At 28.7% G+C, this 23266-nt stretch overlaps 5 protein-coding genes across 7 annotated transcripts; 3 read left to right on the forward strand and 2 right to left on the reverse strand.

Annotated features, from left to right (window-relative positions):
- The first annotated feature begins 1449 nt into the window (after positions 1–1449).
- LOC123264214 (odorant receptor 43a-like) lies at positions 1450–3495 on the forward strand. Of its 2 annotated transcripts, none has more exons than XM_044727391.1 (6): positions 1450–1839; positions 1928–2396; positions 2513–2612; positions 2701–2823; positions 2968–3123; positions 3293–3495. In XM_044727391.1, the coding sequence occupies exons 1-6, from the start codon at positions 1503–1505 to the stop codon at positions 3344–3346; spliced, it is 1239 nt and encodes a 412-aa protein (XP_044583326.1). In that variant the 5' UTR covers positions 1450–1502; the 3' UTR covers positions 3347–3495. The 2 variants fall into 2 exon arrangements, with proteins under 2 accessions (XP_044583326.1, XP_044583325.1); XM_044727390.1 differs by having other exon boundaries at positions 1452–1839; positions 1922–2396.
- Positions 3496–4249: 754 nt separating this feature from the next.
- LOC123264210 (ankyrin-1-like) lies at positions 4250–6436 on the reverse strand. Its single transcript, XM_044727386.1, has 2 exons — positions 6246–6436; positions 4250–6155 (listed from the first exon to the last, which is right to left on the reverse strand). Exon 2 carries the CDS (start codon positions 6118–6120, stop codon positions 4507–4509), a length of 1614 nt encoding a protein of 537 aa, XP_044583321.1. The 5' UTR covers positions 6121–6155; positions 6246–6436; the 3' UTR covers positions 4250–4506.
- A 3654-nt stretch (positions 6437–10090) lies between these two features.
- On the forward strand, positions 10091–13018 carry LOC123264074 (eukaryotic translation initiation factor 3 subunit J). Its single transcript, XM_044727138.1, has 6 exons — positions 10091–10297; positions 10399–10481; positions 10750–10869; positions 10987–11125; positions 12197–12346; positions 12434–13018. The coding sequence occupies exons 1-6, from the start codon at positions 10282–10284 to the stop codon at positions 12628–12630; spliced, it is 705 nt and encodes a 234-aa protein (XP_044583073.1). The 5' UTR covers positions 10091–10281; the 3' UTR covers positions 12631–13018.
- A 143-nt stretch (positions 13019–13161) lies between these two features.
- LOC123264073 lies at positions 13162–15894 on the forward strand. The gene is made up of 8 exons (XM_044727137.1): positions 13162–13408; positions 13566–13673; positions 13771–13980; positions 14376–14951; positions 15035–15104; positions 15173–15335; positions 15411–15632; positions 15704–15894. The coding sequence occupies exons 1-8, from the start codon at positions 13382–13384 to the stop codon at positions 15729–15731; spliced, it is 1404 nt and encodes a 467-aa protein (XP_044583072.1). The 5' UTR covers positions 13162–13381; the 3' UTR covers positions 15732–15894.
- Positions 15701–21682, reverse strand: LOC123264072 (carcinine transporter). 2 transcript variants are annotated; one of them, XM_044727135.1, is made up of 10 exons: positions 21060–21682; positions 19935–20159; positions 19340–19516; positions 18245–18348; positions 17995–18149; positions 17367–17784; positions 16906–17120; positions 16659–16840; positions 16284–16462; positions 15701–16157 (listed from the first exon to the last, which is right to left on the reverse strand). In XM_044727135.1, exons 1-10 carry the CDS (start codon positions 21132–21134, stop codon positions 15941–15943), a joined length of 1947 nt encoding a protein of 648 aa, XP_044583070.1. In that variant the 5' UTR covers positions 21135–21682; the 3' UTR covers positions 15701–15940. The 2 variants fall into 2 exon arrangements, with proteins under 2 accessions (XP_044583070.1, XP_044583071.1); XM_044727136.1 differs by lacking the exon at positions 21060–21682 and having other exon boundaries at positions 19340–19519; positions 19935–20050.
- Positions 21683–23266: the final 1584 nt, after the last annotated feature.

Below are 23266 nucleotides of genomic sequence, written 5' to 3' on the forward strand. Positions count from 1 at the left end.
CACATATATTGTTCAAAAGAATCATTTTGATTCGTCCGATTTTTATAAATTGTTTTTAATTTTTTTTTATTAATCGTTGAAAGATTTTTTTATAAATATTAATGTTATATAAGTTATATAATATTTGAATTCATTGTTTTTTTTTTGTTTTTTCATCAAAATCGAGAATTTAATCATTTATTCAGTTAATATGCAATATTAACAAAATCTTATATTTATCCACGTACTTTTACGTACCATTGATCGTACAGCACATTGACGGACAGTTTCAAAAACTAGAATAAATTTTTTACAAGATCTTCATAGCGTTTTGGAAAAAAAATTATTTTCCCTACTCTTAAAATTTGAATTATTGAAGTACACGGAAAAGATAATAATTTTACATTTTAAAACTCACGATGTTACATCGTAAAAATGCCTACAAAAGGATGATACTGAACTTATAAGTCTATATAGCTGACAACTATTGATTTTTTAAATTCTGATAACAAATCAATTACACTAATAAAAATTTTTTTGCAACAAATGTTACACATGTATTATCACTCAAAATTTACTTAACTTTTATAATGATGAACTATCAGCAAAAAGGCCGTAAAAACGATATTTTATGATGATAGATATTGTTACCATGCCTGATGACAAAAATGAGAATTAAATGAAGTTAATTAAATAAATTCGAATTATTGTGGTAGTGCGCGATCAATAGTTTGGAATCTCATAGTTTAGGAATTTGACATCCCCACGTCTGATCATAAGTAGCCTCACGCGATAAAAGAATTGAATTTATTGATTTAAGTTAAACATAATTAACGTCACAACCTCTCATTCGTGGTACTTTTAAAAATTTTCACTAATTTTTTTTAATTTTCACATATGGAATTTTTTTATTAAATTTTTTTTCATAATAATTTTGTTTTTATAAAATTATAAAAAAATTTCTAATGTCTGTCAACTACAATGTCATTATAAAAATAGTAAATATCTAAATTCTACGAAGTAAAATCGTAAATTTCAAATTTATCAAAGTGACCGTACTGAAAGTCTACTCCTGGATTACAATGTTGCTATTATAATTTTCCCTACAATTTTTTTCAGTGTATAAAATATTAAATGATAATATTCTTTCTTTTTTAAAAAATTTTTCAGACATTATGACTAGTCGTACTTAATAAAATATTCATAATTATAAAAAAATATTCCGCTCTGTAACTTGATAGCAACTAAAATTATACTTTGTTACTCAAGTCGCGAGACAATGTAATTTTTTTATAGATCCACCGTAAAAAAGTTCTGTTCAGTTTTACGAACTTATTTACAAAAAATTTAACGATACCATCGTTAATAATAAGTTAAGCCTGATCAGAACTAGCTGCATTATTGATATGAGTTCAAATTAATTATTCAAGAAAGCGAGTATAACTTCCTGAAGCTAGGATAAAAAAAACTGCAGCGTACTCTTGTTAAGTAGTGAACTGTTCAGTTGCAATTCAACGATCGCAATGAAACTTTCTGCAAGCTCCTTAAACAATACTTCATTTAATAATGTTAATACTACTACTGACAAAGACGTAAAATGGGCAGTAGGACTAAACCGCGCAGTTTTGAAAATTCTTGGTGTATGGTATTACGATAATCAATCACAATGGCAAACAATAACATCTAATTTTCAGACATTTATTTTTGTTACTGGAATATTTAGTTTTGTAACTTTTCCTCAAACATTGGCTCTGATAAAAGTATGGGGTGACTTGACATTAATCGTTGACAATCTTATTGTTAATTTACCCATCACAACATGTGAATTAAAAATATTTATCTTATGGTGGCACAAAAAAGGTTTGTAACAAAAAAAAAAACTAAATAATATTTTTTTTTTAAATATGGAAATTAATAAAGCTAACACAAATTTTTTTTTAAGTTTTAGTTGGACTTTTTGACGAGATTGAAAAAGATTGGCATAGAGTTACAGACAAGTCAGAAAAGGACATAATGTTTAAATACGCAACAATTTCTAGGATAATGACTATTTGTGGATTATGTGGCGCTTTTTTTAGTCTCATATTGTACCAAGGCCCACTAACATTTGGAATTGTCTTACGTACAGTTACTAATTTGACAGATGATCCTGAAAACCTATTTTCTCTTCAAGCAATGTATTTTTACGACACTTCGACAGCATACAGTTATCAATTAACAAGAATTAGTCAAATTGTTGGATGTGGACTTTCGGCAGTTGCTTATACAAGCTCAGATGTATTATTTGGCATGATTATTCTTCATGTATGTGGTCAATTGGAAATACTTGCAAGTAGAGTTCAAGCAGTTGCTGATAGACCCCAATATTTTTCAAAGCTTCTGCGAGAACATATCAAGAACCACGTTCGACTGATTCGGTATTTATTTACTGATATTTTCTTTCATTACAATAGTGTTTTTTGTTTATTATTTTTATTGGAGAATAGTTATAGATAATATATTCAATAAAAATAGTAAGCTTGTATATGACTAGATTTACGCACGACATTGAAAAAGTGTTTAGCTTGATGTTACTCGTATTGTTTGGTTCTGTTGCTATTACCTTTTGTATCCAAGGATTTCAATTTATCAATGTAAGTTTGTAAAGTTGTATATAGATGTTTTTTTTTTTTGTTTCAATTAAGAAAAGTAAGTGTTGATAATGTCATTTTATTTATATAGGTATTTACAGATAATTCAATTGACTTGCCGATAACACAAATGATTTTTTATATTCAGTTTTTAAGTTATTGTTTGTTTTTAACATTCGTTTATTCATGGGTTGGAGAAAACCTTGTTACACAGGTGAATTTTCATTTCTTTAATATTTAATTATTTAGATTAATAGGTTTTATTTGACTATCAAATTATGAAATATAATTAATATATAAATATCAATTTTTTTTATGTTTCCAACGAACGTTTAATATTTATTGAAATTATCTTTAGAGCCAAGCAGTTCATACCGCTAGTTGCAATTGTAATTGGATATCATGTGATTCTCATGAAGCAAAACAAATTATACTTATGACTTTTCGCTCTCAAAATCCACTTCAGATTACGGCTGGAAATCTAGTTCCTTTAACTATGAATACTTTCGTTCAAGTAAAAATTTATTTTTATCAATAAGTGATTTTTAATTTTCATATAGAAATATTAATTTTATTTATAGTAGAAAATTTTTTATTATTCGGATATTTTTCAATAAAAGCCAGAATTTTTTTAGTTTAAACTAATATGAAAGTTCGATGTAAAAAATGTGTTATATTTTCAGTTGCTGAAAACATCGGGTGGTTATATATCTTTTTTACTCGCTGTGAGAGAATAATATTTATTCCATTTATATAGATCAATAATTAAGTGTGTGTACCGTTTGGATAATTTTGCGATTATGTTATATCACTTTATTTGATTCATACTGACTGGAAAATGGCCAAAAACTAATTTAAGCAACAAATAAATATCATGGAATATTAATTTATTGTTATTTATGATAAATGTGCCGAATTTAAAAAAGGTATAATGCCTAAGAATAAACTGAATTTTTTGATGATACTGATAGTAAACCTAAAAAGAAATTCAAGTACGTAAAAAAAAAAAAAATAATTACCTTGTTGATTTAAAAAATCAAACCAATAAAATAATAAAAACATAGAATTAAAATTTATACAGTTTATTAAAATTTTTACATAGATTTTAACAAATATGTAGTATTTCATTATACTATTAATCATACTGTAAAATTAAAAGTTTCTATAAAATTATAAAGATTCCATTTTGATAATAAGCAGTGAAGAATAAAGTTTGAAATGTGTACCTACTTGGTAGCGTCAAAGCAGAGTTCTTCAACGTCATCATTAAGACTATAAACTTCTTTTCGTATACATACGCTGCTTAATCTCAAAATGTTATCTTTAATTACTTAGGTTTTAGACTCTATATAATTTTAGACAATGCTATACCTATAAAAAAATGAACCTGATTAAAAAAAAAAACCTTGAATCAAAAACACCATTTTAATGAGTTTCATCATGTTGAATCAAATAGAAGAATTTTTTATCGAATCAAAATTGTTCTTAGTTCAAGAAAATTTTACTTGATGCTCTTTAAAAACTCTTCGATAATTCAAGAATTTTTCTCCTAAATCAAGTTATTGGTTTACTCTAAATTTTAAAAATCGAATTCTTATTAGATCTCCACGTTTTGAGATCCTAGGAAGCAATTTTGATTATTTCTACCAGGATGTCACTATGTATGCATGTGTATTTACAAAATTTTATTGAGGTCGTCTCTTTTTCCTTCAGAAGTAAGTTTATCGATGCATTAGTATTAAAAATAAAAATACTAAAAAAGATATTGTACATAATTGTTTACTTTTTACCGTTAAAAAATTTATAATTTCTAGATATATGTTATCTATGCATTCCAGCTTTATAAAATTGAATCTATAAAATAAAATCAAACTAAGAAAATATTTCACTATGTATTTTAGTCATCAAAATTAAAAATCGCTTTTAATTGTTTATAGTTAAAGAAATCAGCTATTCTTTCACAACAATCATACGGTAAATAATTTTTGTAGAAATTAAATAGAATTTCTGTTAATTTTTCGACCCATATTCTTCTTATATAAAAAGTATTAACACGTTTTTTCAACATGTAACTATATGGATAGTATTTAGAAATACAATAAGGTACATATAAGTTCATTATTTCTTTATGGGCTGTCAATTTAATCAACTCGTTTTTATCACACGTTGATAGATACCAATAAGTGATATTGGTGTCCCCAATCTTTGTTTGTTTCATATGATTAATCATCTTTTGGTATTTATTTAACATAATTTTAACTAACATCGATTGTGCTTGCCTACTAATATAAAAATTAACTGATATATCGTGTAATAATCCATGTAACAATCTTGGGCAAACCGATAATCTGAATAAGTGTCTACTGATTGCGTATTCCACTATTCGACAAACTGAGTTACGAATGGCAACATTTAGATCATTTAGATAATGACGATCGTGTATAATATCTGGTGTAATTAAATTAAATTGAAGTCTGACACTCATAACAGCATCTAGGGTGATTTTATTGGAATCAAAATCACTTTCATACAACAAAAAGTTTACTATTGAATGGTATCCACGCTCGGCTGCATAAAAAACAAGTGAGCGATTATTATTATTATTATCACCCGAAGACGTAACATTAACATTAGCTTCGGCATTCACTAAAGAACGCACTATCTTCAATTTTGTATCTATTTTATTATATTCTTCTTTGCTGTACCTTGAAGTTAATGAATTAATATTGAATACTATACAAAACAATACAGGTAGTCCATAGATATCACGATCATTAGGATTAGCACCTTTCGCCAATAACAGCTCAACTAATTTTAGATCATTAACTCGAACGGCTTGCATCAGCGTTGTTTCTTCCGTGAAACTTTTCGAATCGATATCAGCACCACGATTTAACAACAATTCCGTCATTTTGTCTAATTTTTGGAGAATCGAAAAATGTAACAGAGGTAATTTACGCCCCGCCAAAAAATTAGCACATGGTGTATTAGGCTTGAGTAATTTCAAAAATTCATCTTTTCGATCAAATTTAAGATTTATGTCTGCACCATGATCTAAAAGCAGAGCCGCCATCTTTACGCTACCGTTTAACACGGCGATTTGGAGTGGATGGTAAACATTATTTTCGACTGAGTCAACACTTGCTCCGTTTCTAAGGAGAAGCTTTGCACATCTGATTCGATTTTTCCGAACTGCCAAATGAAGCGGTGTCCATCCGGGTTTTATGGAGGCATCAAATAAAGTCGAATCTACTATAGCACCATTTTTAATCAGAATTTTAAGGATCTGGTACTGTCCACCCCACGCGGCCATGTGAAGTGGTGTCCACGAGTGTCGTCCTGGCTTATTAATGTCAACACCTCTTTCTATAAGCAATTTAACTTCTTCAAGATTCCCTGCTCGAATCACATGATTTAACATTAAATTATTATTCAGTGTGATCATGTTTTTAAGTTTATTCTTTCGGAGTCGAATAAATAACGAAAGATCGCTAGGTCTATCACTTGCCATATTTTTGAAAATAACTTTCCACTGTCTGGTGTAAACTAAAATATCTAAGTATAATTATTTTTTTAATTATTTAAAAAAAATTATTCGCAGAACTATCAAATTATTTATTTTTTAATTATACGCACTTGGAAAGGAATACTTAAGTACCCTTGTACAGTTAGTTCAGCTTCACAGATTACAAAATGGAATGCTTAGTAAATAGCTGCTGTCGGCGTCAATACGTGTTGTACACATTGGTAGCAAAATTTATTTTATAATGTCATCAACTTGACAGAGACATCTTTGGTTAGAAGTTACGACTCCATCACAAACCTAAGATATTTATTAATGAAAAATATCAAAATAATCGTTAATTATAAAATAGATTTCTGGGAAGCATTTATTTTGAAGAATTCTCCAAAAAATAAAAAATCAATTACTAATAAAAAAAAATTTTTTTTCACTATTTACAGTAATAATTTTTAAAACTTTTATACGTAAAATATTTTTAAAAATTTTCTTAATATTTTTCTTATTGAGAAAAGTCCAAGAAATTATCAAGTATTTAAAGGGACCACCTGGTGGTGTAGCTGTCTAAAATTTAAGCTATTTTAAAAATTTTATTTCTATATGAAGGGAACGACTAATGCTTTCAAAATTTTTTCACACTTATTCTATTACTTATCAACTACACAAAAATAAAAATCAAAATAAAAAAAAATTTTTTTTTTAATTAGAAAAATGGCGCTGAAGTCGCCCTCTAAAAAAAAATGGACCTGACTGCTGGGGGTAGATTGATCTCTCCCTCTGATCTGAAATAAAAAAAATGATTGATTTTTAATTAGTATAAGTACAGTTATCGTCGGAATTAGAATGAAAAAAAAAAATATTTGACAAAATGGCGTGTAGTTAAAAGTAAAAATCTGAAATTCGTTTTCAAAAAATACTTTTTATTAACTACGCGCCATTTTGTCAAATATTTTTTTTCATATAACCTGCATTGAAAATGTAAGTTTCAATGCCTGTTGAGCCAACCGAAACTAGACAATTTCAGACCAATGCGGCTGTGCCGGGCAGGTATCAATTATTTCTTCCCGGCGGACAGAAAATGACGATTTTCTGTCCGCGAGGTGAAGTTGCAGCTTTATTTTCAATCCTATCAATTGTTTGTTTATTTTATACCTTTATAATTGTCATTCTAACCGTTAACTGTATTGACATATCATAATTCTGTTATTAAGCATAAATAAGAATGATAAAAGAAAACTTGTCAATTTACGAATAATGTTTGGTAAAAAATAAACTATTACTTTCTATTTTATTATAAGTTTCATAATGAAATGGTATTTTCGCTGTTCGTCTGAAACTATCTAGTTCTGGTTGGCTCCAGACATTGAAACTAGCATTTTTAATGCAACTTATATGAAAAATATAATGTGTGACGCGGGATGAAACACGATTTCAGACCGAGTGATGCCAGCCCTCGCTTCGCTCGGGCAGGCAACTTCACTCTGGTCTGAAATCGTTTTGTTTCATCCCTAGTCACACAATATACTATTTTTTTTTTTCATTCTAGTTCCGACGATAATTATACTTATACTAATTAAAAATCGGTCGTATTTTTTAATTTCAGATCAGAGGGAGAGATCAATCTACCCCCACCAGTCAGGTCCATTTTTTTTTTAGAGGAGGATTTCAGCACCATTTTTCTAATTAAAAAAAAATTTTTTTTTTGTTTTGATTTTTATTTTTATGTAGTTGATAAGTAATAGAATAAGTGTAAAAAAATTTGAAAGCATTAGTCATTCCCTCCATATAGAATAGTATATTACACATCTAGGGCAGTAAAATAAGAAATGTCTCAGATCACATGTAATTGTTGTCCGAGGCGAAGCCGAGGTCAATAAACATGTGATCTGAGGCTTAGTCGAAATTCGAGTTCCGTTTTAACCGTAATTTTTCCCATCTCAATTTTACGGTCAAAATAGACTTGGCGCTGTATTGATAGCTCATTTAAACTGAGCCTGGTTTCACCGTAACTAGTGGAGTTTTGTCCCATTGTACCACGATTACGGTCAAACCAGGCTTGAAATAATAATAATAATAAATAATAAATTAAATTTTAAAATACTTAGGGGTACGGGTTCAAATCAACTGAAATCCCATTTATTTATTTTTTTGTTTTAATCACTGCAATAATATTATTATGAATAATAATAATAATTATTATTATGAATAATAATAATAATTATTATTATGAATAATAATTATTATTGTTATTCATAATAATAATTATTATTCATAATAATAATTATTATTATGAATAATAATAATAATTATTATTATGAATAATAATTATTATTGTTATAAAAAATAAGTAGTAGGAATTAATAATACTAACAATTATTACAATTACTACTATCAAAATCGTTTATGAGCACAAAAATATATAAATTAATTTTGTAATAAAAAACAAAATGAATGATTTCCTAGAATTTGGGAGAGTTTTTTATGAACAGGGGTTATTGTGTCCAGTTTGTACAGATTAAGGAGTAAGGAGATAGGAGAATTTGAATTTTAGAATAAAAAATATGAAAAACGTCAATTGTTGGATTAAAAAAAGAAAAATATCAAAAATTAATGAACTAAGCTGAATTTAGTCCAAAAATTCAAATTTTTGAAAAATATTATTATTTCATTTTTAATTTTAAATGTCAACTTTTCATGTTTTTATTAATTTGAATTTTCGCGCCTAAGAACTACAAGATGGCAAGAGAAATAATAATAATCAACAAGATGACAAATATAGTAATAATATTAATAATGATAATATTATATACTCCTGGAAATTTTACGGTCAAAACAGACGTGCGTACGCCTGTTTTAACCGTATTATTCTCCGATACCGTCTTGTACGGTCAAAACAGACTCGATTTTCAGCGGCATATTAGACTTTAAAGAGTTGGCATTTACGGTCAAAACGGGACTCGAATTTTGACTCGGGTTCTTATTTACTGCCCGTGGTGTGTATACTATTTTTCTCCTCGACGGAGGCGGAAAGCGGCATTTTCGTTTAGCGCAGCGGGAGGAAAATTGACGCTTTCCGCCCGAAGGTGAGAAAAAGACTTTTTCTGCCCTCCAGGCGGAAAGTGGCAACTTTCGGCCCGCTGCGCTAAACGAAATTGCCGCTTTCCGCCTCTGTCGGACAGAAAAATAGTATACAAACCTATGGCAGGAAAATAATAAATATCTCAGATCACATATATGTCGACCTCGGCTTCGCCTCGGGCAACATATATGTGTTCTGAGACATTTCTCATTTTCTTGCCACAGGTGTGTAATATACTATTTTAAAATAGCTTAAATTTTAGGCCGCTAGACCACCGGTCCCCTTAACAATTGTGAATGAATAAAATAAATGTGTCTATTCAAACGGACAAAAATCCTGATAAATCACGCAGCGTGAATAAAAGGGCCCTTACATTCGCGCGGCGTGGATTTATCAGGACTTTTTTACGTATGAATAGACATGTACATTTCTGTAACAAATAAATTGTGGCAAAAAAAATGAAAAACAAAAAATTGACATTTAGAAATTTAAAAAAATTAAAAATGCAATTTTTTTTAAATAATTTCTTAGAACAAATTTTTTTGTTAGATAAAATTAAAAAATAGTCAAGTGACTGCTAACTTTAATGTAATTAATTTTATCTTGGATATAATTTTATCTCGTATTGAAAAACTGGCCCTAAATATTTTTTGAATGCTTTATATTTGTAAATGAATAAACTAATTTTCTTTTTAATTTAAATATAATATTACCTTAACTTTTATAAAAAATTTTTTTTTTCAATTCTTCCATTTTTATTTCCAATGATATTTTCATTTTGAAATTGTCGTGAGTTATCCATTCCGTAACTATGTCTAAGTGATCATAAGTGCTCAGAGAATTCAACACAGCGCTACGGTGAGTAAAAATAAAACTACAAACGACCCGCGGGTGGCTGTTTCCGTCTGGTTTTCGTGGGCTGAACTGAACACGAGGCTTTCTATTAGTCGCGTCGAATAAATACCAATCTGGATTATTTCAAGGATATTTTAAAACAGTTTTAAGTAAAAATTATTGTGTTTTTTAAATTATATAAATCAGCCTCGTTAAGATTAACTTAGAAAAAAATTACAATGGAGGACTCGTGGGGTAAGTACTCGAACGATGATTCATCTGCATTTCACATGGACTAAAAAAAAATTTAATTGCTCCGCAGCATAAGGTATAATAAAATTATTAATATTTTGTAGATGCGGATAATATTGATGCAAAATTAGAAATGACCTTACGTTCAAATAAATGGGAAGGTGAAGATGAAGAAGAAGAAGTTAAGGTAAATTATTTGATTATTATACTTGAAAATTCACATTTTTATGCCAATTTCTATGCTTAACCTTTTCTTCAATATGATATCATAAATCATGCTGTTTTATTTATTGTGCATTAAATTGATGTTAGAGAAATTTCTCGATCGATAATTACTTTGAATTTATATTTCGACATTTTCAACAATTTACAAATGAAATTGTTAAAAATCTCTTTGAGTATAAATATGTCAATTATATTTAAATATTAATATTTAAAAAATTTCAACGAAACAGGATAGTTGGGAAGATGCTGATGAGGAAGAAGAAAAAAAAGATGTAGAAAAACCAGCAGAAGCACCAAAACCTAAAGCTAAACCGAAGAAAAAAGTAGCTGAAAAAATTGAAGAGCGAGAGGTAAATTGATAAATTATTTCTTATGAACAATTCGTTTTTGTAGACGGAATAGTTAGTGTTTTTGACTATTTTTTTATTCTTATAATAATATTTATAATTAATTCAATAAATTATTAGAGAAAAGCTCGTGAAGAAGCTGAAAAGAAAGCTAAAGAGAAGGAAGAAGCAATGACACCTGAGGAAAGGAGAGCTGAGCAATTAAGGCGACAAAAAATGGCTGAGGAAGCTGATCTACGACTGGCGATGGAAACTTTTGGTTTGTCAAACCTTGTAGACTTTAGTCCCCGTAAACCTCCTAAAACTTCTAAAAAATAACCCAAGTCATTATGCCATTATCTATTGAGTTTTATCAAACAAAACAATCAAATTGAATATTTTGTGATGTTATATTTAAAATGGTATAAATTCGGGTTCGCGCAAATATTAATTTTTATACTTTTCACAATATTAATACTCTTTCGTACATGAAAATATTTGTATTAAATTTATATCTACATATTAAGAGTCATTAAATAACTAAAGAGGCATTACAAAGTCATTATAAATGAAGAAAATGTTAAATTATAATAACTATAAAAAAAAAAGTAACTCGCGCATAAATTGATATTTTCTTTGTAATATAAATAATAGCATAAAATGCGCTAAAATTTGTTGATAAATCAACAAATTGTTTAAAAATTATTGCAGTATTACGCATGAACAAAGTCAAATCGATTTTTCTGTGCAAATAGACTGAATTGATGGTAATGAAGCTCAAGAACATAAACGATAAATTATTTAGTATTGAAAATTTTTAAATACAGAAGAAAATCGATTGTTATCAGTGAGTTTGTCATGGAAAAAATTGATTTATTTCTATTGCTAAATTACTAATGAGACATTAAAACAAATAATGGTTTAAATTGTCAGGAACCGTACTAGAGATAGATGATAACGCTCAGGAAATAAGATAATTATTAAAACAATGAAATTGAATATTATTATTAATAATAATAGTAATAATATTAATAATGAATGATAAATAAGTCTCGATTGTCAATTAAACATTTAAAAAAGAAGAAAAAGTGAAAATTGATAAAATTTAACTAACATAACATATAATGTTATTGTATTGTAATAAAAATCGCAATTTCATGCAAAACAGAAATACAGTGTAAATGAATTTTTTTTCTAGACGTATTTACCTAATTGCCATTGCGTTTCATTATCAATCTATCCTGTATTGTTCCTGGTCAATGTAACAGATGATCTTCATTATAAAAAAGCAAGTTTTTGAAAGTAATTAATAACAGCAAAGTATCTTATAAATTTAATAATATTTTTAAAGGCGTCGCACCTGATGATGTACTGATACCAGACACTAAAGAAGAATTTGAACAGTATGCTGAATCATTGCTACATCAAATCAATCTGTACAAGTCACATGCTGAATATCCTACATTTGCTGAGGACTTAATAAGTCGTATAGCTGTTAATTGTAAGTTTTATAAATATTTTTATTAATATTAATAACATAAACGTGTTTATTAATTTTGTTAAAAATAATTTAATTTTTTATTTTCAGTACCATCAATTAGTTTAAAGAAACTTGGTACAGCAATCAACAATTTAGCCATTGAAAAACAAAAATTAGAAAAAGGTGATAAAGGAAAGAAGAATAAAGGTAAAGGCAAAGCTAAGTTAAAATTGGAAGGAGATAACACCCATCTCAATGAGTACGACAGTTATACTTACGATGATAATTACGACGATTTTATGTAGCGGCCGTTATTCATTTTCACAATTATATTGGATTATTCTATATATACAAATGTTGGAATAATAAATTTAATAACAATTATTCATTGGCAATTTTGTCGGATAAATTAATGTGTTATTTGAATGAGAACTATATATATAATGAGAACAATTAAATGTGTGTATAAACGGCGGCAATTATTATTAAAAAAAAAAACATTTTTAAATACTTGTTTTCTCAAAATGTTTGCTCGTTCATTTTTATTATTCATTTTATTAACAACAATTATAATAAATAAGGTGATTAAGGTGTGCATACTGTTCTGTTTGTTAATAAAACGTTATTAAAATATTCGTTGATGACTGGTATTAAGTGCGCATATTTCTAAATAAAGGTTGATCACAAACTGAATAAGTATTTTATTTAAATAAATATACTCATTAGTTTAAGTTATTGCTTAAATAATATAATTACAATTGAAAAAGCTTTAGTTAAATTTCATATAATATCAAGCGTTGGTGATGCGGTTGCGCAATCTCATTGACACCAACCACCTCAGAGCTTCAATCCCTTATATTAGGGTTTGATACTACTACCCCCTGTAGTGTAATAAAGCTTAGAGTCGTAGGTGGAATAATGCAATGGACGCGTGCGCGGATAGTATAATCATACGGGAATAATACTTATTCTAGCTGAAATTAATTAAGAACAAGATATTGTGATTAATATAACAAGCCAATCACCAAGATCTGTTCAGCAGACATAAGGCTATGAATGAAGACCAAATCCTGTTACTTCGAGGTAATCTATACTAAATTTATTAATTAAACCTACTTATTTATTTAGTTTATAAATTATTGATGTTCATATTTATAAACATTTTTATAAAGTTTAAGTTTTATTGTTCAACGTTATTGATTATTATGTATTAACGTTCTATTTATATTATTAAATATAGATTGTGGTGGTGTTGCTGTTATCTGTAATTCCCTGGCCAGGACCATCTGTCTTTAAAATATCATGCCCCCGGGATCGCGCGTCCATGGTGCGACGAATCGTGCATAAGGTTACAAAAATTTTAATTTACTCAAATATTGTATTTTTTTTTTTTTTTTAATTTAACTTCAAGTTAGTTATAATTAAATATATTTATTTTTTTACAGAGATGGATACCAATTTTAAAAAAGTATCAGGTGGAATTGCCTTTAGAATGCCCATTCCACAACAGTCGAGACATTTTTTACCCTCAGCAAGTGGCCAAGATACAGCACAGGACATCACAGTGGACGTGTGGACTGTGCGGAAAATCCTTTTATGCAGAAAAACATCTTGATGCACATTTTGATAGCAGGCATAAAAGTAATGTCAATACGGTATGTATTTTATTAATATTACTGAAATTGCAGTCGTTTAATAATTTATATATTTGAAAAGTTTTAAACAGTTTACTATTGAAACTGTTAAGTATTTTACAAAATTTTTAATTTTTTACAAACTTCACAAAAAGTTTCATTTTTTTTTTAATTTTTCAAATTAAAAATTTTTTTTAATCGTAACTTTTTCTGTAAATAAATAGAAGCTGAATCTGTTTTTGAATTAAAATCATAAATGAGAAGCTTCATTCTAACATTGAATGTTTGATATTATAACTTTTAATTATTAAAATTGGTCTAAAACTGCAAGCAAAATTTCTAAAAATAGATATTTTTAATATTAATCACAAAACTAAATATGAATGTTATAAATTAATAATTTAAATATTTTTTAGGCTGAAGATGCCGTTTGTTTAGCAAATTACTGTGACATCATGCGTTGTGATGTCTTGGGTATGATGGAACTCGATGGTTCTTTAGTTGACGATCCAGCAGGTTCTATAAACACAGATGTACAAGTTTGGCGAGAGAATACGGATAGTAGGGTGACACCTTACGTGCCCTGTGAATGTCGTGAATTAGCGAGAGTGTACAGTAGTAATGCTGGTAGTGGTGATAAATCGGGAATTATTTCTGCAAATCCATCTTATCATCGTCACTCGAAGCATTGCCAGACGGGTGAACGTGCCACTACATCAGCTACTTCTTCATCATCATCAACAACAACAACATCAACGACTACCACGTCATCTTCTTCTGGCTATGATCATGATGCTCCTCATGATACCGACAACAAGAGTAGCGCTTGTGATAATGATGATAACGAGGGTGATAATGATACAAGCAATTTAGTGGAAGCCGCTCTCCCAGCTGCTAGTGACAGACGTGAAAGAAATCGTGAGTCAGAAATGAGAAAGCTTAAGTCTAATTGTAATCCAGAAGAATTACAAAAGCTCAAAATACAGTGTGAGGTAAATTTTACTTTACTATTTTGGTATAAGAATTTTAATTATCAATTTTATTATTATTATTATTTATTTATTTTTTTATTTAGGTATTAGTTCGAGATTGTATAGCCGGTCTACTTGCTAATCTCTCGATAAAAGATTTTCAAGAAATAGAAGGTAAAATATATATTACAAAATTATGTAAAAACAATGTTAATTATAATTAAAAATTTTAATTTTAATAGGAGAGTTAAATCGTGCAATTTGTTGGTACTTGAGTTGTGATAGATATTGGGAAGATACTAAGCGCCATCAACGTCATACTCCTTGGTACCTGTTCGTTACATTTTTGTTTTTACTTTCATCTGGTATATCTGCATGTTATTATGTCGTCTCTCTTCTCCTCAGGTATATTCATCACTTTATTAATTAAACAAGTATTAATTATAATTGTAAGCAGTTAAAAATAAAATAAAAATATAGTTCGGGAGACGATGATTGCATGGATGGTAGCGAGGACAATCCAGATTTTCATGATGGACCAGATCGACCATCTAGTTCGCTACATGATCCTGGAGGTGATGGTCAGTTAGATGAGAGACGAAAATATGAAGACGAAGATAGACTGATTGCTGCCGGAGCGATGCCGGATCATTACATTTACGTCGCTTATCCACCAGAACTTAAACGTCGTCTTCTAGAAAGGTAATTTTTTAAATAATTTATAATTTTAAAATATACAATAAATAAAAACAATTAAATTGTATTGTTTATAGTTGCTATAATCGAACGACGAGGTTGTAGCTCCGCCGAAGATGATTTAATAAAACAAATAAATACTTTTTTCGATTAACGCACGCACATTATCATGAGCAACACATTCTTTCGTCCTTAAGTAGCCACTTGTAAATCTAATTAATTACAAACAAAAAACAAAGAAAGAAAGTATTTCCGAAGTTGAAACAAATCGTGATTGTTTATTATTATTTTTTTTTTTTTGGTTTATTAATAAATTAAAACCAGTATGTCATTTTAATGGAACCGTCAGAATCTCTCTGGGTGTCCATTACACTAGACTGTCGCATCAGTCGACGCGTAGCTGTACTAGGTCCTCTAACTGGTTGTATTTGTTGTTGATCTACTTCAACCACAGATGTACGTGGTACTGATTGCAGCTCAACTGTCTCACCGACTGAGAGATCTTCATACGACGTCGTCGCTGAAGCAGGTCTAAAAAAAATATCAATAACTTAATAAACAAATAAAACAAAATTTAATTCACATAAATTGACACTTGTAAGATAACTGTGTAGATTTTAAAATTGTTATAAATTATTTAAAAATCATACTACTTACTTAATGGGCACACAGCGAAGACAGTCAGCACATTTCCAATCCTTTCCAAAAAGCTCTCCTTCCTCCACTGTTTGAGGTAGTCGATGATGTAGTGTTTCTGGTAATCTTAGCCCCGACAATCCTCCGATCACAGAAACTGTTCCGAGTATTACTAAAGGTAATACCAAATTTTCTCTACCCTGCAATGACAAATAAACTTTTATGACGAAAGAAATAATTATTAATATATCATATGCTGATAAACTTTTCCATTTTCTTTGAATTTTAAATATTTTTTTCTTATAAATTATTATAATTGATGTACTCTAATAAATTCATTAATGCTCGTAAAAAGCGTTAACTAATTAATTTTTAATTAATTCAATTAAGTCTTACCAAGTATGTTATAAACGGAATTATAATTAATCCTAAACCACTGATGTACGCTGAAAATCCTATGGCAACACCACGTAATTGTGTTGGATATAATTCTCCGGCAAATGGATAGATTATTAAAAAAGATGCTGATATTGCAGACTTTGACAGTAAAAATAAAATTAATGTCGTTATTACAGCATCTGTAAATTATAAAAATTTATTAATTAAATAATTGATGGTGTTATGAGGAAATATAAATATTTACCAGAAGGTAAAAGTACTGTTGCGACACAAGACATTCCGGCGGTGACCATACAAAGACACAACGGCCACCGTCGACCCCATCGATCCATAGCAACCCAACACGCAAGGTAACTGGGTATCTCTGCTAATGATGAAAAGAAAAAACTCAAATGCTCTTCATTACCAAGAGCTGGCCCGTAATAAGACAACCCTACGTAAACCATGTTATTTGCAAACCTACCGAATAAAAAATATATCTTTTATATAATTATAAAGTTAATCGACATTTTTGATTTTTTGATTTTGTTTAATTTATTAAATTAGAATTAAAAAATCATTTTAAAAAATTACACTTATAGTTATTCAATTTTTCCACAAATGAAAAATTTTTTTGTAATTATTTTTTTTAATAAAAAAAATTATAAAAATTTTTAGATGTCGGTTCAATTAATAATGTTAAATTATAGTAAAATTAATTTTTACCAATTGAGAGTAATTAAACAAGTTTTCAAGCGCATGTTTGGTGTTTTGAATAACGATAAAACACCAGGTCCACTCCGTAATCTTTCTTCTTCACTTTTCGTCCTCGACATTGTCATACGTTGTTTCAGCTTTTGGGTAAATGATTCTGGCAACTCTTTGCCGTTTACTTTTGCCAAAGTTTGGAGAATTTCACTTGCTTCACTCAATCGTCCTTTGGCTAACAGCCATCGAGGTGATTCAGGTAAAAACCACCAGTACCCAAAATAAGCAAGGAAAGGCGTACTTGTGATAAGTGCTAAAATTCTCCATTCTGGGACTAGATAAGTTACAGCTGCTAACATACACAACCCCATTGTATAAAATGAACATGTCATTACTGTGACAAATGATCGGTAATTTGGACCAACAAGTTCTAAAGCTATTAAAAAAAATATCTCAAGTTGATTTATGTATAATTTTAATTTCTTATGTTACAGATGCCGTAAAGGTGTAAAAGAATAGTTTTTATTTTATTGAACCAGTTATACTTTTACAAAAACAAGAATAATTCTTTATTACTAAGAAAAATATCAAGATACTTCTTTATGGCATCTGTAATGTAATATAGAATAAATTAAAAATTAATTACAGATAATAAAAGGTATCTGATAAATAGCTGGTATTGTAAGTCCTACAACCACTCGACAAGCAGCCCAAGTCCAAAAACTATTGGCTATTGATGTAAGAATACCTCCAGTAATAAGTGTAGCCAAACATGAAAAGAAAGATAGTCTTCTTCCAATTCTAATAAACAAAAAAAAATTAATTTTTTAATGAGGTATCTTTTTTGGTCTTATGATTATTCGTAATAACAGATTTTTTTGTAGCAAATTTATTACCTGTCATTTAAAGTACCAAACAAATAAACTCCAATAGGACCTCCTGTGTTAAGAGCGACTAGTCCTAGTGTTGGATATATGTCTTTATCACATACCAAGTCAAACTGCAGCGCAAATAAATCAGTGAAAAATAAAAAATTAGTGAGTGGAATATATTTGATATTATATAAATATAATTTGATATATCAGCGGACATTTAAAAATTTTTGAAATTTTTATAACAAATCAATCTAAAAAAAAATTTTAGAATTTTTTTAACATACAAATTACAGCAAGAAAAATTTATTTACAAAATTCCATCTTTAGAAGTTCGAATAAATGATCAATATGATTTTTCAAAAATAATTTTTTAGATTTATTTTATTTTCCAAGAAGAATAAAAAAAATTTCAGGCGTCTTCTAATTTCGGTGCCATATTTTTTTTTCATTTTTACGTGTGAAGCTTTTTGCATAATTAAATTATATATTTTTTTTTTTTTTGAATCTTACGCGTCAGCCTTCTGGCCTAGACACGTGGGATTTTTACGTCCCTTCCTACTATTTATTGTCCTTGATGTGTCTAAATACACATCTTTACCTCTTTTCCGCGGCTGTGGCCGACTTACAATCTGTACCCGCATTTGCCTGTGCCCCGCCCCTTAGCACAGTGACCAAGGAAACCACAGAAGAAACCTGGCCAGGGTACAGTCGGCAAGGGAGCAAGCCTTGGAAATCGCAGAAAAATTGCGACTGCCAGGGCTCGATCCCACGCCTGAGCGATTGTTGTACGGGCAGTTTAAGACTTAAACCGTTCGGCCACGCAGTCGTTCTAATTAAATTATATAATAATTTAATCGTTATAAAATTAAAAAAAATTTACAGATGTTTGCAGATTTCAGTATCATAAATATTATATGACACTGAAATTGACACATTAAAAATTTTTTTATAATTTTATAGCAATTAAATTACTATAAAAAAATACCGCATGTGAAAGCTGATAAAAATTACTAGTGAAAATTTTTAGAAAAATTTTTTTGTTGTAATTGATTTGTTATAAAAATTTTTGAAATTGACAGCTGACAGCTGACTTCAGCTAACTAATATTATACATACATCAATGACAATAGATGATACTATTTCAGACATATCGTATTCCCATCCATGATCACAGGGTACAATTGGCCATGAAGTGTTGGTCACGTTGCTGTCGATATACATAGAATCGAAGATGGGATCAGACCAATTGACGTCGTACCTCGTACACTGGCTGTACACAGTCTCATTGACGTCCTACTAAGACAAAAATCAGCTTCATCATTTAAATGAGTGTATACACACCTCCAGTCATCCAAATAATTTAGGACTTAGTGTCACTAAATTAATCTAATGGATTTATTATTAAAAAATATATACCACAGACAGCAGGGCGTTCATTCTAGACAAGCGTAAGTGCTTACTCTCAATGCCGCAAATTATTTATCAATTATTACATGTAATCATATGATATTAATATTAGCTGTATAATGATAATAACATTTTCAATTATAATTATTCTCAATTAATAATATACAATGGTTATTGATACAAATAAATACCTACGGGAAAATTAGTATTAATCTACGACTGGATAATATATGCCTGGCTAATTCAAAATATTAGTTATAATTATCAACAAAAACAACTTTAATTGTCTTTGAGTACTCTGCACCTGATGAGTAGCCGGTATCGCGAGTCTTCGCCGACGTGATGGATCCAGAGCGTCAAGACCTGGCACTCTACACCAGTGAGCTGGTGTTGAGGCCATAAATAGCTGGTTAAAGGCACAAAAACCGCAGGGAAGACATGCCGGTAAACAAACCAACCAGAGTAACTTCTTTTGATAGCGACCGAACTCTCCAACAATTGGCAATAAATCATCAAGATCAAATGAATCCTAATTAATTTTTATAATTTGTTATTTTTCAATGTGACCTTCGAGTTAGCGGATAGTTTTTATTTCAAAATTGAAAAAATGTGTTTGACTTTCTTTCAGAGAATTTTATTGTCCAAAGATTCATTGAATTATTATTATATGAAATGGTGCACTGGTAGAAAAGTTAGCTTGAATCAATATAAAAATTCTTGAACCAAGACTACTACAACAAAAATAATAAATTTCTTGGGACAAAAGAAAAAAATATTTTTTAAACCAAGAATTTTATCTTAGCTCAATAATTTTTTCTCTTGATTCCAGAAATTTATTTCTTTTCTTTATTATAAGATTTTTTTTTTTAAATCAAGTTAATGTTTCTATCCGAGTGTATACTTATCAACTCTAAGAATTATAATAAAAAAATCATATAAAAATTTGAAAAAATTCTAAAGTTACATAATTTTTTTCATTTGAATTTAAATTTTTTCGTACACTGTTAAAAAAGTTAACTTAATTGAAGAAAAAAAAATTTTGAAACAAGAATACCATTTTGAAGGAAAAAATTATTTTAAGTCAACTAAGAAAAATTTACTTAAACCCAAAATAATTTCTTGGCTCAAGATTTATTTTTTTGGCTCAAGAAAATCATTTTTTTCAAAATGGAGTTCTTGATTTAATATTTATTCTTTTGATTCAAGTTAAATTTTTTGTCAGCGTAAATGTTTGATGTAAATTTTAGTGTAAAAATCCTCGAACCAACAAAGTAATGTTCTTCAAATTAAATAAAAAAAAAAATTTTTTTTAATTTTAGATTTATGATATATTAATTGCCCGCTAACTTCGAGATCATTATATCAATGCGTATATAATGAATACACCCACACACCGATTGTGAAGAGCATTAGTAATAGCACCACTTACATCATCATCACTTGGTTTTTTGGGCTTATTATCAGCACCCGTTGAAGATGATGGATTATCATCAGATCCATACATACTCGCACAATGATCTTAACACGATTTTATAAAAGTGGCTAAGCAATAAAGATGCCGTACAAGGGTGTCACGTGAGTCGCTGCATCGTTAAGTCTTTGCATTTGCAACTAATGATGATGCACTTATTAATTTACAACGATACGGTCAAGAACACTAATTATTCAAATAATTATTATTCTTAACAGATATAAAAAAAATGTAATATTGATGATGTTAATTAAGATTTATCAACACTTGAATTCTTAACTTGTACCACTGAAAAGATCCGACACTAGTGGTAACAAGTTAGCGATGTTAAAAAATCTGGGGGATGAATGATGACGATGAGTGATCCCCCAAGTTGTTGGGGGTAATTCAATTGGGTTAAGGGTACTTAGAAGAGGATTGAGGGCACCAGTGACACAGAGTATGTCACTAGTTACATGGGACTTCGCGTAGATGAGGATAAATCAGGCATTTAAATTGATTAAATGCACTATCATTATTTTCACCTATATATAACTTAATTAATATATCTACTACTAGAACAAGCTCTACGTATGTATATCATTAAAGCTCATTATTATATATTATTATAATTATTATTACTAAATAATTACTATCATTATACCGAATAAAAATTTAATAGCTTTTTTTCTTCATCAGACTTAGTTATTTGGATTTTATAGATAGATAGACAGATAGATAAATATCGTTCTTAGACAGCACCCTCATTTATTCCAAAAACGTTTCTTCTCTTCTTACCATTCTTTGTTTTTGACAAACAATTGTTAAATTCCACAGGTACATCATTTATTTATGAATCGAACGATACGCAAGCATTCGTAATTAATTAATTAAAAAACTGATTTATATATTTTGTCATTTTTAATTATTATTATCATTTATCACACTTATTTATCACTCTTGTTCTCTTAATCTTTTTCTCATGCTTCATTCTTTTTTCTATCCACTATCTGTCTTCATTTCATTCAAAAAATTACTTTCACTTTTTACGTTTTTTCATTTAATTATCATCTGGCACAAAAAAATATATAGTAAAATGTACAAATGTCGCAATAATTTTTATTTATTGCCGACCAATTGATCTGTATCACCTTAGTGGACTCTTTAAAAAATTTTTGTTTGTAATTTTTTTCGTATTAAATACCCACGATTGATGTTTTTTTGTTTCTTTTATATAAATTGAGTATACAAAATTTAGTTTGACTTTAAAAAATGCAAAGAGAATCTTTTTTGTATGTTTTGAATTATTTTATTTCTTGTTACTCCACTATGCGTTTTAGTTGCCAGCTGATACTAGCACGCACAGACACGCAGTCTCTTTCTCTCTATCAAGTTTACACTTATATCATTATTCATAAATATCACTAGCTCATTTATTCAATATAAAGGTACTTTCGTTGAGTCCACGCGCGATTGTCACGAAATTTTCATACCGTTATTTAATTGAATCCATAAGCTTTAATTATTACTGATGTTCTTGTTGATACACTTGAAACTTAATTAAACGTAAATTTGATTATTTATATAATTTTAAGAAATTATACTGACGATAAAAACCATAACTATTTTCTTAATGACAAGTATTATTTTAAATTAAATGGTTTTAATTTTAATGTGTAAAAAAAATTTTCAATCAATATTTTTTGTGGCTTTAGAAAATATTTTTATTACATAAAGTATCATAAGCATCAACACAACATCAAGTTGATCATCAAAAAGAGTAATTGAATAATTTAAAATAATAAATTTAATTGAAAGAAAAAAAAAGAACTAATCAATAAGCGGCGTAATATATTAAGAATATTAATTATGTACAAGTTATAAAAAAAATAAAGTGAGGAAGTAAAAGGATTAGTGGAAGTTAGTCGAGGTATAAAAAAAAAATAAACAAAACATTAAAAAAAAAAGAAACTCCGATTATTAAGGATTGAAGACACGATTAGTTTTGTTTCTTTTTTTTTGTTATGCAAAATTCAATTAATTATTTCAGAAAAAAAGATTAATTTTAATGAATCAACAGTTGAACAGACATCCAAGATACGCAAGAGTCATAACATACCATACTCACAAAAAACATTTACATCTACATTCAATAATCCTTACTTACAAACGCACGTGTTCCATTC

This window comes from Cotesia glomerata, linkage group LG4 (genome assembly GCF_020080835.1).
Source record: "Cotesia glomerata isolate CgM1 linkage group LG4, MPM_Cglom_v2.3, whole genome shotgun sequence".
Lineage (NCBI taxonomy): Eukaryota > Metazoa > Arthropoda > Insecta > Hymenoptera > Braconidae > Cotesia > Cotesia glomerata.

Excerpts from the sequence above, each read along its gene's own strand:
- LOC123264214 (XM_044727390.1), top strand. The coding sequence starts at position 1,503 with ATGAAACTTTCTGCAAGCTCCTTAAACAATACTTCATTTAATAATGTT. Across the intron at positions 1,840-1,921 it reads CTTATGGTGGCACAAAAAAG|TTTTAGTTGGACTTTTTGAC; the intron begins GTTTGTAACAAA and ends TTTTTTTTTAAG. Across the intron at positions 2,824-2,967 it reads GAGAAAACCTTGTTACACAG|AGCCAAGCAGTTCATACCGC; the intron begins GTGAATTTTCAT and ends AATTATCTTTAG.
- LOC123264210 (XM_044727386.1), bottom strand. The coding sequence starts at position 6,120 with ATGGCAAGTGATAGACCTAGCGATCTTTCGTTATTTATTCGACTCCGA.
- LOC123264072 (XM_044727135.1), bottom strand. The coding sequence starts at position 21,134 with ATGTATGGATCTGATGATAATCCATCATCTTCAACGGGTGCTGATAAT. Across the intron at positions 20,160-21,059 it reads AAAAACCAAGTGATGATGAT|GATTCATTTGATCTTGATGA; the intron begins GTAAGTGGTGCT and ends AAAATTAATTAG. Across the intron at positions 18,150-18,244 it reads TTTGGTACTTTAAATGACAG|AATTGGAAGAAGACTATCTT; the intron begins GTAATAAATTTG and ends TTTGTTTATTAG.
- LOC123264074 (XM_044727138.1), top strand. Across the intron at positions 10,870-10,986 it reads AAAAAATTGAAGAGCGAGAG|AGAAAAGCTCGTGAAGAAGC; the intron begins GTAAATTGATAA and ends ATAAATTATTAG. Across the intron at positions 12,347-12,433 it reads AAGTCGTATAGCTGTTAATT|TACCATCAATTAGTTTAAAG; the intron begins GTAAGTTTTATA and ends TTTTATTTTCAG.
- LOC123264073 (XM_044727137.1), top strand. The coding sequence starts at position 13,382 with ATGAAGACCAAATCCTGTTACTTCGAG. Across the intron at positions 13,981-14,375 it reads ATAAAAGTAATGTCAATACG|GCTGAAGATGCCGTTTGTTT; the intron begins GTATGTATTTTA and ends AATATTTTTTAG. Across the intron at positions 14,952-15,034 it reads AGCTCAAAATACAGTGTGAG|GTATTAGTTCGAGATTGTAT; the intron begins GTAAATTTTACT and ends TTTTTTATTTAG.